This window comes from Elgaria multicarinata, chromosome 15 (assembly GCF_023053635.1).
Source record: "Elgaria multicarinata webbii isolate HBS135686 ecotype San Diego chromosome 15, rElgMul1.1.pri, whole genome shotgun sequence".
NCBI lineage: Eukaryota > Metazoa > Chordata > Lepidosauria > Squamata > Anguidae > Elgaria > Elgaria multicarinata.
This window is the reverse complement of record NC_086185.1, coordinates 1,744,189-1,764,610: the sequence shown is the minus strand read 5'-3', so window position 1 is coordinate 1,764,610 and position 20,422 is coordinate 1,744,189. Positions and strand designations below refer to the sequence as shown.

The 20,422-nt window shown below is 49.9% G+C and overlaps 1 protein-coding gene across 1 annotated transcript in view; it reads left to right on the top strand.

Annotated features, from left to right (window-relative positions):
- The window catches only part of PASD1 (PAS domain containing repressor 1), a 57,068-nt gene extending 38,761 nt beyond the window's left edge, over positions 1 to 18,307 (top strand). The window contains exons 11-20 of the mRNA XM_063142109.1: positions 3,896 to 4,043; positions 5,463 to 5,544; positions 9,349 to 9,472; positions 10,026 to 10,135; positions 11,105 to 11,191; positions 12,187 to 12,345; positions 13,468 to 13,683; positions 14,998 to 15,200; positions 16,886 to 17,102; positions 18,071 to 18,307. Of these exons, the coding sequence (XP_062998179.1) occupies positions 3,896 to 4,043; positions 5,463 to 5,544; positions 9,349 to 9,472; positions 10,026 to 10,135; positions 11,105 to 11,191; positions 12,187 to 12,345; positions 13,468 to 13,683; positions 14,998 to 15,200; positions 16,886 to 17,102; positions 18,071 to 18,217 (1,493 nt within the window). The 3' untranslated portion in view covers positions 18,218 to 18,307. The remainder of the gene's footprint in view (positions 1 to 3,895; positions 4,044 to 5,462; positions 5,545 to 9,348; positions 9,473 to 10,025; positions 10,136 to 11,104; positions 11,192 to 12,186; positions 12,346 to 13,467; positions 13,684 to 14,997; positions 15,201 to 16,885; positions 17,103 to 18,070) is intronic.
- Positions 18,308 to 20,422: the final 2,115 nt, after the last annotated feature.

Here is a 20,422-nt window from a genome sequence, read left to right as displayed (position 1 = left end):
AAAATTGCGCATTAAAATGGGTGTTAGTTCTCATAAATTGCACATTAAAATGGGTGTTAGTTCTAGGGCCAAAGCAGACAGTTAAAGGGGCAGATTTTTTGAAAGGCAGATTGTGTGTCGTGTGCGTGTGTCGTGTGTGTGTGTGTGATATTTAAGAGGACCAAAACAGACACAGACAGGGACCATGGTCTAGTCTACACCAAGCAGGATATATCACTATGAAAGTGGTATGAACGCGGCAGGAGCCACACCAAGCAGGATATTGTGGTATGAAAGCGGCACATGGCCTGTGCCAGTGGGCCCCGACAGTTGTCAGTGCGCTTCAATACCGCTATAAAGCAGTCGTGTGGCTCCTGCCTCTTATAGGCCGCTTTCACGCTGCTTTCATTTTAAAAAAATGAGCTCCCTTAAAGCCCCTGCCCCCCAGTATTTACCTTCGCATCCAGTGTGACACTCTGCTTTCTCAGGGTCTCCCTCTCCCACCTGTGATTCCTGTGGCAGTTAGCGAGGGGCCAGGTGAACAGGCAGTAGTATTTCCTTTAAGCTCCCACCACTCTATATGGGGCCTGTGCTGGAATCACACACACACACTTCCTTCATTCTATGTCTCCTGCAAGGAAGAGGTCTCTCAGGCCTGGAAACTAGGGACACTGAATCAATGTGTGTGCTTTTGATTCGGATAGTCAAACCGCAGAGTGAGGCCGTGGATGTCTTCTGCTGCAGGCTTGAAGTAACAAGAATGGCGCTGGTCTCTGCTGCAGACCTCACCTCACCTCTTGGCAGTGTCTGGATGGCATGACCTGTTACAGAGAGTGCTGGATGTTCTCATTAACCAGATTAAGAGGCGTATTTCACTCACTGCCAAGTTTTGTTTTTCATTTCTCTTTTAGCTCTCCTTGGGCCTGTCCGAAGTCTGTCTGTCTCTCGGACTATGGAGCTACTATTTGATTTATTGATGTTATTGATTTTAAAACATTTATAACCCGCCTCTCTCTCCGGATTGAGGCGGGGAACAACATCGAAGACCAAAATATGTGTAGGCCACTCACTGATTTCTTGGGTAGGGTGGCCGCTGTTTTTATCAGCGCTGCTCCTGTGGCCGTAACAGAAGCCTCTAACGGACGTCAATTGAGCCGTCGAAACTCAGTGCCAGGGGAAAGGCCTGGCTGCCGAATTCGTGCACGTGGGGCTGCTGTTAGCGGCACAGGTCCATAAAGCCGGGAGCTCTTGACTTTGGGACTGGTGTCCATAGAATGGTTTGCAAAGTCCACATTTCATTGCTTGCCGTGGCTTAGGGAGCTCCCTGAAGGTTGGGGGTGCGTCTCAGCTTCCTCTGTGGCTCTTGGGCCCTGCCAGCGTTTTGGGAGTAGGTTTGTTTTGTTTTGTTTGTTTTTGCGCAAGCTTGCAATGCCAGCGCGAGACCCCCTCCCTTGGCAATAGCTCGTAGGGGTGTCAGGTTGCAACCTGGAGATTTGCACGGAAGTGTTATAACCCAGGTCATGCCCCACAGCAAACGGGGTGGGGAGCGGAGGTCTAAAGTAGCAGAGAGAAAGCCTGGCTGCTACTTGACTGGCGGACCAAATGGTTTTTAATAAAACCTATAGTTTTTAAGGCAGGCCTTCATAGTAGCTTGTGACCCAGCAATTGAAACAGCTGCTTCTTTTTGTATGCGCAGTCACAGGCACAAATCAATAAAATGGGAGCTGTATGGAGATCTTGTCGGGCTCATTTCAGCTTGCTGGGTCACCAAATAAGCAGCCCTGTCTGAAAGGGACCGAGCGTCTTGCCAGCCTCCAGTCTCTGCCAGCTGCAGTGTTTACAGTTTTTGAAAACGCAGAAGCGAGGAACAGTTCAAATGAGCAGCGAAGAGCTCTGCAGGCTTTTGCGTTCAGATCAGATTTCTGTCTATTATCGTGTTCCTGCGTTTGAAAATGGATGCAGGTGAACTTCTAAAAGGAGTGGTCTGAAAGATTTAGAGCCCCAATCTCTGGATGGCCACCTGGCAACCGTAGGGCCACCAGTTCTGTAGTCAGAGAGGCAGGCTGAGGGCAACAGACAGGCCCAAGGAGGACAGCCCAAGAAGCAGTAGGAAAATCAGGGCACAAAAGCAACCCCGGATGTGGCATGGGTTGGGGAAAGAATTCATTCAGTTCACATTTTAACGATAGATCGATAGATCTTTATTGCTTCAACTGTAGCAGTTACAACCGGTCCGTAGCTTGAGGGTTCTTCCTAGAACCGTCTCTGTCACTTGAGGCCCAGGTGGCCTCGGTAGCACGGAGTGCCTTCTACCAACTCTGTTTGGTGGCCCAGCTACGCCCCTATCTGGACAGGGATAACTTGGCTTCAGTTGTCTATGCTCTGGTAACCTACAAATTAGATTACTGCAATGCCCTCTACATGGGGCAGCCTTTGAAGATGGTTCAGAAGCTGCAGCTTGTGCAAAATGCAGCGGCCAGATTGATAACTGGAACATGGAGGTTCAAACATATAACACCGATTCTGACCCGCTTGCATTGGCTGACTATACGTTTCCGAGCCCAATTCAAGGTGCTGGTTTTGACCTACGAAGCCTTACACGGCTTGGGACCACAATACCTGATGGAATGCCTCTCCCGATATGAACCTACCCATACACTGTGCTCAATATCTAAGGTCCTCCTCCAGGTGCCTACTCCGAGGGAAGCTCGGAGGATGGCAACAAAGGAGAGAGCCTTTTCAGTGGTGGCCCCCCAATTATGGAATGATCTCCCCGATGAGGCTCGCCTGACGCCAACATTGTTATCTTTTCAGCGCCAGGTCAAGACCTTTCTCTTCTCCCAGGCATTTAACAGCATTTAACAACATATGCTAAGTTTTTTTTTTAATGGACCCCAGAACTGTTGTTGTTTAAAATGGATACTGTTTATACTGTTGTTTTTATATTTTTTGATGGTTTGAAATTTTGTATACTTTTTAATGTCCACTGTTTTGTTTTTTTAACTTTTGTAAACCACCCAGAGAGCTTCGGCTATGGGGCAGTATATAAATGTAATAAATAAATAAATAAATAAAACGTGTAGTAAAAACAATGGTAAAACAAATCATACATTCTGCAAGGTCAGAAATTTTGCTCTTTACTGTTTGGGCTGTAAGAGCGAAGTTGGCCGATGCCAATAGGGCCGATGTCTTGCCGTCGCATGTAAACAAAAAGTGTTTTCTCTTTGAATCGGGCCGCTGAGCTTTTTCTCAAGAAAGCAATCTAAATATTTAGAATGAATTTGGGAATAGACAGGGCAGCAGAACACATAATGAGGGATTTTAATGTGAATTTACCAAAGACTGCGTTTCCAACCCACAAAGCCAACTGAAGCTCAGCGATCTTTTGGCATTCCCACATCTCTGAATTTCGCAATTGAGTTCTCCAGTCAAATATTGCATATATTAGAGAGAATAACGTTAAAAATGGATTACGTTAGGGAAATTGATTGCAAGATATGCTTATACTCGGCACAAGGGTATACAAGAATGCATGTATTCAGAGAAATGTGCATAAAAATGCTTTTTCTAAAAAATAAATAAATTCAAAATTCACGACTAACAGACTTAGATAACTAAACTGAGAGATTCTCCGATCCTGTGATCTGGCCTGGCAGGAGTTGAGCTGAGAGGTCTGGTGATGTTTGAAGTGCGGGCGTAGAGGGAATCGGAGCGGCACGGAGCACGTCCAGACTCTTCCGGCAGGCCGTAACTGGTTCTTTGGATCTCGGCCTATAGATCGTGAACGTCATTTTGGCACAGGTTGGGGTTACGCACATGTTTTTTGTGCACGCAGCAGAGGGAGTGTCCTTGTTTTCTTGGATCACAGATTACAAAACAGCAGCGGTGTTAATACAGTGACTGTTTCTCTACGCAGTGATGCAGTTTGGGAAAGGCAAGTCTTGCTACTACCGATTCCTGACCAAAGGCCAGCAGTGGATTTGGCTGCAAACCCACTATTACATCACTTACCATCAATGGAACTCCAAGCCTGAGTTCATCGTGTGCACCCACACGGTGGTTAGGTAAGGAGACGCACTGAGCCGCCGCCGCTGCTATTCCTCTGCACCTTCGACCATGACGCCGTCTGCTGAAATATTTGGTTATGAGTATTGGCTCGCCGAGGCACTCAATTATATAAAATGATTATGGCTCAGCACTGAGGTGGGGGAATGTCACTGTGTATTTATTACTCTCTTTTTTTGGCAGCCGGGGCAGAAGCCGGGCTGCTAATGTTACCATGTTCTATTCTCTCTCCCCTTGCTTCTCCCTAGCAATTTTATAGATCGAATAAGAAACCTGAAATCAGGCAGCAGCACAATTAGTGACATTTTAAACAAACGTTTCTTTTAAATGAAAGCTTTAGGTACTTTCTGGCTGTCGTTATTGGGTAATGGCTGCATTCTCACGTAACCCTAAATCATGATTAAGCGTTACAAGAATGAGGCACCGTGAGCCTGGAACTCTAACTCTCCTCTCTCTCCTTCCGATGCAGCCCAAGAAGGAATTTGGAAGCTTTCACTTCTCTTGTAGGTTCACTGCAGCGTATTGTGACGTTGAACCTAGAAAAACTGCAGTTAGCCTTAAATGTGGTTAGTGGAAACAAGCCAGCTTCAAACCATAGTTTATGAAGCTGGCTTGTTTTCAGTAACCCACGGTTGGGGAAACCTCTTTCAGGCTGATGGTTGAATTCATTTTCGAGAAGGCAGCAGGGACTTCTCCAAAATGAAGACGGCACTTGGCTGCAAGCAGACCCTTTCAGCTCCGGCGTGCCCATTGTGTGGTGGTCTCTGGGACAGTTTCTCACATCGCCAAATGTGTCCACCAAGGCACCAACCCAAAAGGGTTGCCTCCCTCTGCTCTAGAAAAATAGCCCGGGATGCTCTGCAGCATGTCGAGATTCTGTGGTGGAGACATCTCAGCAGCAGACAAGTCAATGGGTTAAAAAAAAGATTCTCTAAAGGGTACTGTGTGGTGTAGTGGTTGGAGTAGGGTTTGGAAGGCCCAGGTTCAAATCCTCAGTCAGCCATGAAGCTCCCATTATGGCAGTCATTTTCTCTTTCCCAGCCCTACCACGCAGGGTTGCTGTGAGGATAAAATGTGGGAGGAGGAAGGACCATGTTCACCAGCCTGAGCGTCGTAGAGGAAATAAAGGCAGAAAGTTCGAAAACTTCTGCCGTCACCCAGGAGCAGCAGGGCTTTCCCCGCTCCGCCTCCGTCCTTGCTCGCTGTGCGCCGTTCCTTCCAGGAGCCTTTCAGCCGCTTGCCTGCTCCGCTGACAGAACTGTCTTCTTCACAGCAGTCCTAATTGCAGATTATTACAGTGTGCTGAGAAAATTCATTATCTTCACAGCAAAAGTGCAACTTTCAGGGGATGCAAATGGAAAACAAAATAAAACCTCTGCTTCATTGACTTTACTGCATTTCGTTTTCTTAATTTACAGTTATGCCGAGGTTCGAGCTGAAAGGAGAAGAGACCTTGGCCTGGAGGAGTCATCTGTTGAACTGGCTTCTTCATCCCTGAAGGTATTGTGTGCTAGGAAGAGGGGATGAGAGATTTGGGAGCTGCACGGCATTCAGAGTATTTGCAGCTGTGACGTGTCTGGGGAGGGGGGCGCACAGGGCCCAGGGCGGCCCTCACCCTCCTTTCGTTCTGCCCGTGGGACAGCAGAGGGAAAAGCCTGACAGTGCAGCCTTTCCCAACCTTGGGTCCCCGGATGGTGTTGGACTACAGTTCCCATCACCCCCAGCAAGCATGACCTGTTGTGGAGGGTGCTGGGAGTTGCAGTCCAATAAACATCTGGGGACCCAAGGTTGGGAAAAGCTGACTTACCCTCGCAGAGTTCACTGCAGTCCAGCCGCAGAGGCGCTTCCCAGAGGTGCCTGGGCTGAGCTGAGCGCGCTTTCTGGTGCTGAGCGTATAACAGCCGGATCCCTGCTGCCCGTATGTGAAATTCAGTGTCTGGAGGCCGGGACTGTCGTTGGCAGCGAGTCAAACAGCTACATCTGTGGGGCTTTCATGCTGACTCACCAGTTCTAGTCAGACAAGAGCTGCGAGTGCAGGAATGATTTATCGACCTGTTTTCCCTCAAGACCAGTGCTGCGTTTTAAAGGCAGGGGCGTAATGCTGCCCGGAGCGTGGGCAGGACGGTGGCCGAAACCACACTTTTCCATTGCCTTTTTCAATGATCGATTCGGCATCGTCATGCCTGCTCCATTAATGGGGTCAACTCAGTTAACGTTTTAAAAATAAACCTTTGCCAATGTTTTGATAACAAAGTGCCGCCCTGGCTTCTGTAAACGGGGTTTGTTCGTCATTTCCCAGCAACGTGAAACGAGGATCTGGTCATTGGGGTTTGGGAAATGAATTATATCGTCACTTCATTTTATTTTATTTTATTTTGCAATGGATTCCATGCTGGGCTTTCTGAAAGAGAGGTCTTTGCCTTGGTGGCGCGGGAGCTCACCACGCGTTCTGGCAACCCAGTTCCACATTCCCTACTCCAAACACCGCCGACAAAGTCTTTTTCTATTGGAAAGGCTGCCCTTGATGGCCTGTTCACACATACAGTGTGAACGTATGCATCCGCAACTGCAGGTCACCAAATCATGTGGCTGTACGTGTGAGCTGGCTCTAAGGGTATCCCTTATCCATATAATCACCGAGTGACCCATCAGGATGTAACCTCACGGGGAGAGCAGTTTTAGATGTGCAGCGCAGGACCAGCCTCAGATCTCACGCTGCAGTCTGGCTCCACCACTGGGGTCTTGGTATGCGATGAGAACCTTGTTCTTCGGCACAGGAGTGAAACGCTATTTTTTCCTTCCATTCTCCACACATCGTCCCTCGAGATTGTACTTCTGTTGTAGAGATCACAATTAATATTTTGCACTTGGGAAGTATTGCATTGTCCTCAGCACGGTGCGGGCTGCAAGGAATTTGACTGTATGGGCATCATTTTCCGACACTTAAATCTGCTCTTAAACATTGGCTAACTAGAAAATGCCCTAATTATCGTCATTATGAATATGTTATCCTCATCTGAATGTGGCATCTGACGGGAAGCTGATAAAGCTCGTGAAAGATAACCTCAGAAAACTGGCCCGTTTCTCTTCCTCCTCCTCCTCCTCTTCTCTTTTCCTCTCTGTAATGAGTACTGGGTTGTCCCTCTTCCTAGACAGCCTGACGCAATTGGTCATTCATTCATTCATTCATTCATTCATTTATTCGTTCATTCATTCATTCTGCATCTACTGTTGAAAGCCAATGAGCTGTGACATGTCAAGAGAAATTGGGCAGAAGGGAGCTAATTGTAAAGGCGTGTTTCTATTTCTACACATAAATCTGTTGCCAGTCAAAAGGGCAGGAGGGCACAATGCTGTCTGGACTTGATGCTTGGCGTGGGCCTTGGCAGTGGAGGCCCTTTCGTGCCATCTCTCCCTGTAGGGATGGAACAGGACACACCAGATGACTGGCCGACGCAGCCCCCACCGACACTGGGCTTCCGTTCTCATCACTGGGGTTCCAACCTTGCAGATCAACTGGAAAGCCAGGGGTTGGCAGAGAACGTTGTTCTTCGCCATGAATTAACTCTGGGACCGAAACACCGTAGCTCAGTGGCAGTGCGCAATGCCTTGCTTGCAGATGGTCCTGGGTTCAGTCCCCACTGTCTCCAGGTAGGGCGATGGAAGAATCCTGCCTGAAACCATAGATGGCCACTGCCCGTCAGTGTCAACAGTACCAGGCTGGATGGACCAATGGTAGCTTTCTATGTTGCCGTGTTCTTGACATCAGGGAGACAGAGAGAGATGTCAGATACATACAGATGCAGCGGGTGAGGTGCTTAATCCAGACTTCAAGTTCATGGAGCTGCCTGACCACAGACGTTTGTCAGAGGCTGCTGAGGCCCTGTGGTAAGGCAGTGGTGGGCAGAAGGTAGCTGACCAGATTTTGGGACTTCAACTCCCAGAAACCTCTTCCAGCTTGGCCCATGGTCAGGAATGGTGGGAGTTGGTCCAAATCACCTAGAGATGTACTTTCTGCCCACTTCTAGGGAATAGATCTCTTGATAGATCTTCCTCATGACCCTTTTCCAAATGTATCCTTTTACTAAGTGTCATCAAGCAATGGGATACTTGGAGAGTGACACCATTGGCTGAACCCACCACCGCCACATCAGAGGAGTGGTGAGGCATGCGTAGGGTTTAATGGGCTGCATCATCATCATCTCAATGGCCCTTAAGCTCACTTGACATTCTCTAGGCTAGGGTGGGCAAAAGTTAAGAATGTGATCTACATTATGGGATAATTTTCAGCAGATCAGCCTGGGTTTCTGGCTTCCAGTTGTTTAACCATAGCAACAGCAAGAAGACCGGGCTTTCTCTCTCTCTCTCTCTCTCTCTCACCGTGTCACACCTGGCTCCTGTTCATAGAATCATATAATAGCAAAGTTGGAAGGGGCCTACAAGGCCATCGAGTCCAACCCCCTGCTCAGTGCAGGAATCCACCTTAAAGTATCCCTGACAGAGGGTTGTCCAGTTGCCTCTTGAAGGCCTCTAGTGTGGGAGAGCCCACAACCTCCCTAGGTAACTGATTCCACCGTCGCACTGCTCTAACAGTTAGGAAGTTTTTCCTGATGTCCAGCCGGAATCTGGCTTCCTTTAACTTGAGCCCGTTATTCCGTGTCCTGCACTCTGGGAGGATCGAGAAGAGATCCTGGCCCTCCTCTGTGTGACAACCTTTTAAGTATTTGAAGAGTGCTCTCATGTCTCCCCTCCATCTTCTCTTCTCCAGGCTAAACATGCCCAGTTCTTTCAGTCCCTCTTCATAGGGCTTTGTTTCCAGACCCCGGATCATCCTGGTTGCCCTCCTCTGAACCCGCTCCAGCTTCTCTGCGTCCTTCTTGAAGTGTGGAGGCCAGAACTGGACACAATACTCTAGATGAGGCCTAACCAGGGCCGAATAGAGAGGAACCAGTTGGTGGCCTCCTAGTGAAAGAAACAAGTCAGAAGCCTACCTCTTCCTGCTCTGGGTTATGTCCGCTGTGATTGTACTGGTTACCTGAGGAAGCCTTGGCTGAAAACAGCTTACCGCTAGCAGAGAAGCAGGAGATCCCATTATTAATTCAGAGAGTTGAAAACAGAACGTTTTGCAAAGTGGCTTAATTTCAAGAACTAGTTGCTGGGCCCCTCAGGCTGTTTGCTTCGAAGAAAAGTCACCTACCTGCCGTATTGTGAGAATGGTGCTTCGGAGGTTTCTGTCACTGCTGCTTTTAAGCGTGAGTTGGTTTCTGCTGCTAACAACAGAACCCTGTGTTTACCTCTTTCCAGAGTCATGGTAGTTTCATCGATATCCGGCAATGTGTAGCGAACCAAGAAGCCAGTCGTGAAAGGGTGTCCGTGTCGTCTCACAGCTCCCAGCAGTCTTCGCACACTGCGCTTTCCGACTCTGCATGTAGGTGCCTTGTCGAACAACTGACCACAGGGATACCCGGGGTGGGGGTGTCACGTTGAGAGGAAGCGTGCACCTGTCAAGGCTCCTGGCCCCTACTTTCTTTCCCACCCCCCTCCAGTCCCCATTGCCATTCTCTCGAAAACTGTAGGGGGGCAGAGATGGGCGGGGGAATTTGGAGGTGGAAACAGGTGGGTCAGGACCCTTGCATGAGCCCCGTCGCTCCTCTGGAGCGTTCCTCAGCTACTTCAGAACGTCCTCTGGGCAACACAAAGTGCCCCTTGCTCCGTTCCTCCAACAGCTCCAAAGTAGCCGCTTTGTGTTCTTGTGTACAAAATTGTTGAACGTTGAGTCCATTCATGGCTATTAGCCATATATCTTAAAGGAAGCTGCCTGCCCAGAGATCACTTGCGTGCCCAGAGATCACTTGCGTGCAGATTCCAGATGCCAAGATGGATAGCAGGGGAGGGCTGTTCCCTTCCTAGCCTGCGCGTGGGTTTCCTGGAGGTGTCTGTCTGTCTGTCCTCCCTCACTGAAGGATGCTTCTCTTCTACAGCCACATCATCCATACGGCACACGGACGCCAGCACCCCTACGAGGCAGTCCTTACCGATGGGGCAGTCGGACAAGGCGCCTCTGAGGCTCCCCTCCAGCAGCAGCGCACAGGTCAGTGTCCTTCCTGAGAAGTACGTTGCAAAGGGAAGCCAGGTGGAGATTCACCCCAACCAGAGAGAGCAGCTCTTCCGAATGTGAGCAGAAGCACTCATGGCTTAGCACTCCGATGCACTCTTACCTGGGAGTAACGCCCATTGAACTCCATGAGACTTCCTTCCCAGTAGATATGCTTAGGATAGGACTGTTGATGTTTTCCTGGGTTGTCTTGTTGCCGTGATGCACCTAAAAGGTCAGCTACCTACCTGCTGGAGCATCCTGTGACCCAAACAGGTGCGGTACGGTTGACCTACGGGTGAGATTGTCAACTGACCAGGAAAAATAAATGACCCGTTTGTCCGATGCCTTTGTCAACAGTATGATCTGCAGAAACGGGCAGGTTTGGGTCTTCCTAGCGTGCTGACAGGGGTGGTGACCTGTCAGTGCTTCAGCCTAAGTTGCTGCCCAAAGCACAGGGGTCCGGGCTGCTCAGAAGAAGTGGGGAAAGCGACCCAGAGGGGTCCCACATGACGCAGCTGTAGAGTAAGAAGTAGTTCAAGGGTAGGGGCCATTCTGTGATGAATACGATTTTGCGCTGGGGAAGAGTTCCAGCTCTACCTTCTGGTAAGGCTAGGAAGGAGATATCTGTGGGGCTACTATGTGGCCATGAGGTGCACCACTGCAGACGTGGGCTCCTGTGATTCCACGCTCCTCTGTACAAAGCAGTCATTTGGTGTGATGGAAGCATTCAGCAAAGGTTTAATTTCCTGTGCTGTCCAGGAAGGGAAGAGATCCTGTAAGGCAGCTTTTGTGGCTAGGCTGAGCGCTGTGAGAATCGCCTCCCAGTTCTGTCCTGGGCAGTGAGGGAAGTGAACTCCCCTGTCACACCAAACCAGAAGGAACCTTTACGGTCAATGAACAATCCTCCAATGGCATTGCATCAACGGTTGCATTTCGGTGCATCGTTTCCTCTTCCCTTCACAGGGTCTCATAACCCCTCAGACGCCCGCTGAACATCTCGCACAGCATCACATGGCCCAGCCGGCGGTTGCTGCACAACAAGCGGTGATGGTACGTCCTCCGTGGCGCCCCGTCGGTCCTGGGCTTGCTTTGAATGGCAAATGGGAGGAAGGTCGCCAAAGGACTCGTTGCAGGAGACACGGATCTCCCGTCCGCTCTCTGGCGATGCCTTAGTTGTACAGAGCCTGTGATGCGACGGCAGCAGCAGGTCGGTGGGTGACGTCACTCACGTCGCACGCCGTGTACGACGAGACCTGATCAGGAGGAGAGACGGGGAAACACGGCGCCCGTAAAGACTGTCCAGCTAAGGCGCCCTTAGATCAGGGGTGGGCGACTGGGCCCCCTCCAGATGTTTTGGCCTACAACTCCCGTGATCCCTCACCGTTGGCTATGCTGGCTGGGGCTGGTGGGAGTTGTAGGCCAAAACACCTGGGAGGGGCACAGGTTGCACTCTCCTGCCTTAGATGAATGAAGAAACCTCTTCAAAATGTGGGGAGGTTTAGTAGCGCTGCTCAAACACCTGCCAGGCACCCGGAAAAGCCCCAAGGGTTGTCCTCTGCTGCCTGAAAGGACAGGGCTCAGCTCCAGTGGGCTTAAGACTTTGCTTGAACCTCAGGAGAAACATCTGATCTGTTTGAGCAGCTTGGCAACGCCGTCAAAGACCTAGAGGGATGGCAGGCTCTCCTTAAGTAGAGGCTAGGCGGCCATCTATTAGGAAGGGTCAAGCTCTGGGTTTCCTGCACACAAGACATCCTCCAACGCCCGGATGCAGGGTAATAGCAGAATATGCGAAGGGCGCGCTGCTAGGCATGCTTAGACAGGGAAAAGGCCTACGTCTCCCAGCAGTCCCTGCCAAGCACGGCTGTCTGGGGAATGCTGGGAGCAGGAGGACATTTCCCCCCCACACCTTGTCTCAGCATGTGCAGTGCTGCGCCCTAAGTCAACGCTTGCATTTGTGCCCCCGGCTTCTCCAGAGCCAGCCAGCCATTGTATGGTGCGCAGATGCTGCCGGTTGGTCACCCTTTCTCTCTCTCCTGTGCTGGCAGCCCGTGTACCACTTCCCAACCCAGGTGGGGATGATGCATCAGCTGAAGGAGCAGCTGGAGGAGCGCACGCGCATATTGCAGGCGGACATCAAGACGCAGCAGGAGGAGCTGCACGTGATTAAGGAGCAGCTCCAGCTGGTGCAAGGCTCCAACTTGCAGGTAGCTTTCTAGGCGCGAACCACCTTTTAGAACATCAAGCTTCGTCCCGATGTGTCGCTTACGTTGACTCAGCGTTGCAGCCAAGGACCAAACTCTGGACAAGACAACAGATCTCACCTGTTTCTTTCAATTTGGCCTGGGTGCGGGGAACCAGATCAGAAATGCTATGGTTAACACATTTTCCAAATGGAAATCCACCCCCACCCCCCTCATCCCCAGCGGCTATTAGCCATTGGGAAAAAATGTGTGTCTCCCATTGCCTCTCCGAGTTTGGCTCCAAGATCAGACCAAGTTCCTTGGCTCATAGAGAGAAGGGAATTTCTGAAAGTAAAAAGGGCTGTTTGGGGCCTAATATTTTTAGACAAATGTTAAAAATTAAACGGCATGCATTTTGCAATAAAGGCCTACTAAGAAATACTCCATTTTCAATAAAGGTAACATGCTCAAAGCTGGGGCGGCATCTAGTGGCCATTTGCTGTGTCTGGCTACTAAGGCTGCTCAAATCACACGCTTTTACTGTGCTTACGGATGGTAGCAGCTGCTGTCCTTGCTACAAACTCCGGGTACTTCCAGACAGGCCTTTCTGTTGTGCAATGGCCCTGCCTCATTCACAGAACTCGATGGGGCCTGCAAAGGACGTTGCCTTCGGTCTGTCGCCCTCCCATGTTTTCCCGTTGCTGCTTATCTTTTCTTCTTACCAGAAAAGATTTGATGAAGGGACAAAAGAACAGGCTCCGCTGTGCTTTTTGATGGCTAGCAATAGGAGTTATGACTGGTGTTTTAGTTGTGTTGTTACGTTTGGAATTTTTAATGGAAATCGTTTTTAGCTACTTTATACTTTGTATATACTTAATTCACATTAATAGTTCAGTTGAAGTTGCCGTGGGTCTTTTTAAAGAGAGAACTGTCTAAGAAATAATAGCTATCATAATCATGATAATGACGGTGGTGATGGAGACTTCCTTCTGGAAGCAGCCCAAAGCTACAGGTTTGTTTGTTACTCTGCTCCTGGAAACCCCCGTTTTTGTGTTGAATTTTCAGCAGCCGTCTTGCTGCCTTTCCAGTGCACCTCTGATGCATTCCCAAAGTCCGCTGCTAGTGACAGGCTCTTTTCTTCAGCAGATGCTGATGCAGCAGCCGATGCCCACGGTCTTCAATACCGCGCAGCATCAGAGCCCCCGGAGGCCTCCTCAGCAGCCAGGAACAACCGCAGGGAACAGACCGGCCACGTCAAAGAAGCCGCAGCAGCAAGGCCTCATGGGATCAAAGCAGTTTTGCAGCTCACACTTGGCCTCGCCTCAGCAATTCCTCAGGGAACCTTGTGTCACATCAACCCAGGTAGGTTTTTTTAAAAAAACGTATTTTGAAAAGCTTGAATACCTTTCTAGTGGTATAGCCTGATTATCTTAAGGACCTGGTTCAGAGGCCCTGCGTGCTGCGCCTTCATCCTGAAACAGGGCCTTCTTAGTGGTGGTGCTGAGCTCCTAATGAACAGCCTCCTAAGGGTCATCTGACTGGTTCCCTTGTCCTTGTCTTAGACAAATAAAATATTCTTTTCTAAATTTCAACAACCTCCTAATGTGTCATTCTGCTGCTGTTCTGAATTTTATACGGGTTGCTGGGTCAGATCATGTTTTTGCAGCGTGCGCCTGCCCTGTGTGCCGGCCGGCCCAGGATACGCCCTTCTGTTCCCATGGCTGCTTTTCTGTCTTGACCCCCGCAAGATCCTGCAAGCTTTCGAGTTCCCCAGGCTGCTTGAGTCGGTCTTCATTCCGTGACCATGGAGCAGCGTACTCTCAGCCCCTTACTGAGCTGTTTTGGGGCTGGGCTTCCGCTTCCCTGCTGCTGCCTCCTCCTTGCAGGTGGACGTTGCTGCCTTGGCGATGTCAGGTCTGTGTTCAGAGAATGAGGCGCCATTGATGTACAGGCTCTTTATTCTTCTTATAAGCCTCTCTGACAGTTCTGTTTAGTGGGAAGACCGTGGGACATTAGTTTAGTGGGAGAGCGGGTCTTACCGGTGGCGTCGATTTCAGAGAGCAACGCTGGGTGCCTCTTCCTTGCCGCTTTGCAGTGGAGCTGCGGAGTTCTGCAGGGCACCGTCTTGTCCCCAGTGTTGTTCGACATCTCTATGAAGCCGCTGGGAGCGGCCATTAGGAGACTGGGGGCCAAACTCCCTCAGTATCCTGACGCCATGCAGCACGATCTCCCTGTGATGTCTGAATTAGGAGAGGCTGTGTAAGTCCTGGATGAGTGCCTACACTCAGCCATGGGCAGGATGAGGGCCAATAAACTGAAGCTGAAACCTGGCAAGACAGAGTAATTTTATGTACACTGCCTTGGGATCTCTTTTGGATGAAGGGCAGTTTTTTTAAAAAAATGTATATACTAAGTAAAGACATCTAAAAGACTAACAAATTTATTCTGGCATAAACTTTCATTGACTAGGGTCCCCTTCATCAGATGCATCAATTAGTCCATGAAAGTTTACGTCAGAGTGGATTTGTCAGTCTTTAAGGCACCACAAGTCTCTGTTGTTTTTGTTTTTGATGCAATAGACTATCCTCATCTACCCTCTGGAAATTAACCAAAGGATAAACATATGTTTGTCATTATAACTAAAGGGAGAGGCGTTTGTATCTGTCCCTCTGTCAGGTGCAGCCGCCGCCGAAGCACGTCCTGAGAGGCAACCCGGTCCAGCAGGCCTGCTTACCCATGCAAATGAGCATTTCAATGCCCCTCTACAACAACCCCATGGTGTTCTCTCAGATGCACCCGATCACTGTGTCCGCTCCGATGCCGGCTGAAATGGGCGAAAGGCAACAGCAGCCTGATTACAACCAAGAGCGGAGTTTAAGGTAGGTGTGCAGGAATGCTTCCAAAAGTACGTGCAGGGAGGCTGCGTTACCGATGCTTGTCTAGTGCAATGCCTTTATTGGGAGTCAGGGCATTGGTCCATCGAGCCCAGTATTGTCGACACTGACTGGCAACAGCGGCTCTCCAGGGTGTTTTTCCAGCCGTACCTGGAGATGCCGCCGGGCACCGAACCTGGGGCCTTCTGCATGCAGGGCAACGTGCTCTTCTACCCCTGAGCTGTGGCCGACTTGCGCGTCTTTTGTGGATTTTTAGTGGGCCTAATCAAGGTGTTACGCTGTATGGATTTGGGTTTTTTTTCTTATGGCCTACACAGTTGCCTTAGCTTGTTTGTTTTGGTTATGTAATCCTTATTTTTAAGGTATCCCAATTCCTTTATAGCTCCGTAGGTTTGCTGCGCTCAGGTTAGTTTGCATGAGAGTTAGGTGGTGTTTCAGGTAGCCGGATCCCAAGCTGGAACGGGTCCGCTAATGCAAATCTCCCCTTGACTACTCAGGGCCAAAGCAGGCGTGACGTTAAAGGCAGCTGTCCTCTCTCTGCTCTTTCTATTGTGCCTCCTTTGTAGAGGGCTTTGGCTGAGCGTCAGGTGAGCTGCTGAGACCTCTTCACGCCGCCGTGCTTTTCGCCTGGGTTCACGTTCCATCTCCTTATGATTACACTAAACTGTTTTTATCCTGCTTTTGGTTTTGTTGTACGGAGTTGATTTTAGTAATTTGAATTGTGTTTACTGTGGTTTCGTTTTATACTTGAACTTTTTAGTAAGCTGCTTTGAGTTTCTTTTATAAAGGAATGGAGGCTGTATATTTTAAAATAAACTCGTAAACACGCATGCACACCTAAATCAACAGGGATCCCATGATGAGCCAGGTTCAGCCAAATTTCACAGAAGGCAAAGCCAGCTCATTAATTGCCCAATGGAATCACCTCACCCCCATCACATCTGCCTTTGCCAGCTGCAATTCCCCTGAAAGTTGCCTCTCCCACCCCCCACCGTATGCCTGCCCGAGACTTGAGATCTGTTGGAGGAGCCCTCCTCCGCATCCCACCAGCACAACACATTCGCTATGATGGGACAAGGGACAGGGCTCTCTCTGTGGTGGTCCCCCGACTGTGGAATGCCCTCCCCTTGGAGGCCCGACTGGCGCCAACGCTGATTTTATTCCGGCGCTAAGTGAAAACATGGCTTTTTCACAAAGCTTTTAATGTTTGAATTCACTAGACACATTGTTTTAACTGTTTTAATAGTTTTACTGCTTTTAAATTATATATTGTTTTATCTTGGTTTATGGTTTAATTTGTTTTTAGCTGTGTATATTTACTGTTTTTATACTGTATGTTTTTATTTGTATGCCGCCCTGAGATCTTATTGATATAGGGCGGGATATAAATGTTTTAAATGAATAAATAAACAAATAATAAATATCCCACTCACATCCTGCTTGTGGGCTTCCCGTGGGCAGCTGCTTGGCCACTGGGAGAACGGAGCGCCGGACTAGACAGAGCCTTGGTCTGGTCCTGCCTCAGGGCTCTCCTGGGCTCCTTCTTGCTCTCTCGCCCTCAAGCGCAAGGCAGAGTTCAGCATGCCTGTGCCTGGGGCTCGCGCCTCCTTTCTGCGTTTCCCGCCTGTGCCACCTTTACGTCCAAAGCTTTTCTTGCCTCGGCTCTGCAGATTTGCTCAAGAGCAGCAGCAGCAGCAGGGCTTGCCTCCGACCGTACAGATGCAGCCCATCACCTGCGCCGCCATCCGCGCCCCCACCCCGTCCCCGGTCTTCACCCCTTCCGTGATGATTCCACACGCCAGCGTCACGGCGCAACAGAGCCACCCTCCGGGCAGCCTGCACCAGTGGCAACCCCAGCAGGTCCAGCAGCATCACCTCTACCTTCAGGTAACCGGTGTCCCCGCCCCCCGCTCACCCCAGCAGCAACAGGGTTCGGGGCGTGCAGAGGGAAGGGTTGCAGCTTACGGGTGGAGCAAAGACCTTGCATGCAGAAGGTCCGAGGTTCAAGGAGGGATGCCAGAGACATCTGCAACAGAAGGAAATGCCTTTGGAGTCCACAGTGGGTCGGCTTTTCCGGACAGCCTTGCGGGACATTTTTCTAACTTCCTGGAATGTGCAGAAATTTAGTAATACGAAAAGGAGAGGGTGTGTGGAGGGAAAGGGCTGAGAATGCACATTTCCCCCATAGGCTAAAGTATGAAAATGCTCATTTGTGTGTGTGTGGGGGGAGGAGGGATTAGCGCAGCTGTAGAGCCCCTTCCAGACACGGTAGATCATAGGAGCAAGACGGTCCAGTGGTCTGGCTGGGGATGAAGCAGTTTCCTTCTGTGTTCCTTGTGCTGCATGTTTAGGCAGAAAAGAACGTGCTACGACTCCCGGCATGGCTGGCTGGGGAATGCTGGGAGCTGCAGGAACTTCTTCCATCTAAACGTACAGAGGATCGCACCCTTAGTCAAACTTGACAGCAGACCTACTGAAATCAATGAGACTTCAGTTACTTATGATGAACTGACTCCCACGGATTTCACTGGGTCTAAATCTGCATCGAACCCCTTTCTTAATAGGATGACATAAATTCATGGAGAACACGATGGCTTTTAGCCAGTGGCATCTCCAGGTTCAGGGACAGCCTAGCTCTGAATGCCGGGTGCTGGAGCCCACGGCAAGGGAAGGCAGTTGCTTCCAGGCCCTGTTGAGGAAGCCGGGCCGGGCCAGCAGGATGCAGCAAGGCCCTTCTTCGGTTCTCAACAGCCGGCCTCTTCTCCAGAAGAATGCCTGCCACGTTAGGTAGGAAGCAGGATGGGGAAAAGCTGTGTGAGCGTGGCTCTGCAACGGACTGTCCTCTTCTTCCGCAGATGCCCGGTCCGGCCGAGCCAGGCCAGGGCCAGCGGCTCTTCCAGCCGCCTCACCTGCTGCCACAGAACCCCGCCATGGGCTACTTCCGCCCTCCGCAGGCCCAGAGCCGCCACCTGCAAGGCCAGCCTGAAATGCAACTGCCTTGAGGCCCAGCGCTGGCGAGGACGGCAGCCGGAGGTGGAGGGGCTTAGTGAGCGAGCGGAGCGGAGGCCCTCCGTGAGCGTCTGGAGGGTGAGGCGCCCACCAGCGAGGAACCTGGCAGAGTCCAGGAAGGCCCCGGCCAGGGTGAAGAGCGGCCCTCCAGAGTTGCAGGCGCTTGGGAAACCTCACTCCCGGCGGAACCGGACCAACAGCCAAGCCCGGCACAAACTCTGCACAGCCGGAACGCCTCGCCTCTCATCTGCCTCTGGAGAGGAGGGAGGCGCTTGCAAAAGTGAGCGGAGCTGGAAGCAAGGCTCCTTACAGCGGCTCCTGCCTGCCGGAACAGGCTTGTTGGCTGGTACCGTTCCGTGCTCACCCGAAGTCAACACCAAAACTTGGATTCGCTCAATTGGGGGAAGTAATAATTTGCAGGAGAGCGGAGTCCTCCATGCAGCCGCTTTTACTGTGTTGTAAAGCCACGTCTAGACTATGGCAGGTGGGTTTCTAGCTTGCAGGGGTGTGTGTTTTTAGTTAGTCAAGTTTACACGCAGCGGGATTTTGCAAGAGAAACTGCGCTTGCGTGCGGGAGGGCCCCCAAGTCTTTCGCACCCCCTGCTGTGCTGAGATTCACTGTGAAGCGCTCAGAACACAAACTGAACTATCACCGTGGGCAGGCTACCATTCACACTTTTCTGATGTACATCGATTTTATTTCGGTATAGTAGTTCACGTGTGGAATACTGACCACTCTCTCCCAGCGCCCTGCTCCCCGACTTTTATCCTCGACGTCGGTCCCATCATTTATCTTTTCGGATAATTGAGTAATGCTGCTACCGATTGAAGACACCACTTTTGCCTGAATTTCTTCTTTATGCACCAGCTCCTTTCCCAGTTAGAATTTCGACGTGTACAAAAGGTTTGTCCTATTTTTGTTACAAAGTGCAGATATATAAACCCATCTATTTCTATTCCCCATTTAGCCAAATATTATATATGAGGTGCGGGATCCTTCCCTGTTTCTGTCTGTCCAATTAACCTTTCTGTGGGGAGGAATTGAGGCACCCAAAGAGAAAAGCAAACTTTGTGGTTTTGCTGCTTGGAGTGTTAGAATTGGGCAAAGTGCAGATTTCTGCTTGACAAGGACACCTGCAATGTTGCAAGTCAGTAGCATTAGCAATAAATTGTATTTTTGTAAATTGTTACTTTAACCGTGCTTATATATTTATGAACTTTCGGGGGGAGGAATGTTTTATTGTTCAGTGGGTGTGTAAACCAAAGCGTTCCCTGCTGTTTTGTGTGTTTCCAAAGGAAAATGAACACTTATAATTGTTAGGGGCACTTTTTGCTTTGTTTTTGTGTTTAAATGTAACTGTGCGGAACTTTGCACACGTTTTAGATCCTGGGCTCAGAAGGCAACTTTAGCTATTACTTCTTTTAACGGGAAGAAGAAGAGAGTTTGCATTTCGAAGCCTGGTTTACAAAACAATTTACTTCATCCATTGCTGGCTTTTAGGAAAATATTGTCTCTTTCCAGGCTTGTTGGTTCTCAGCTCAGTATCTGGGTAAGTTTGTATAGGAAAGTTCAGGGCCAAAAGTTTAACCGAAAGCAGAGCGACAATCATGCAGGCGTAGTTGTGTTTGCAGAAGAATCTCAGGCAGCAGATCAATCACTGTGGTCAAGGCTTCTCTCACTTACCAGTATTGTAATGCTTTAACTACTGATGCACGTGTGTGTGTGTGTGTGTGTGCGCGCGCGTGTGTATTTCCCCTGGCACTTTGAGAAAGGGGCACAAATGTGCTTTCCTTGCTGTGATTGTAAGTAGTGAGGTCATTCACACAACACAACATCTAAGAGAGTATGAGTTGCTGTTGAATCATGGGTTGTTGTGTTGTGTGAACTCAGCTGGGCTAACAAGCCGTGGTTTGTTAACCACAAACAACCCATGAAGAGAACCCAAGGTTTGTTGTTGGGTTGTGAACTCTGTGTTGTTCATGGTTCATAATGGTTTGTTAGTGTGGCTGAGTTCACAGAGCACAACCTGGAATTCAACGACAACCCACAGTTCAACAACAACCCATACTCTGGTTTGTCCGAACCAGGTCAGTGGATCGATACCTACAGGAAGACGGAGAATGTAAACAGTGGAGTATCCGGGTACCGTGTGGCTTTTGATGGACGGGACAATACAGATCCCAGCCTTGCACTAAGA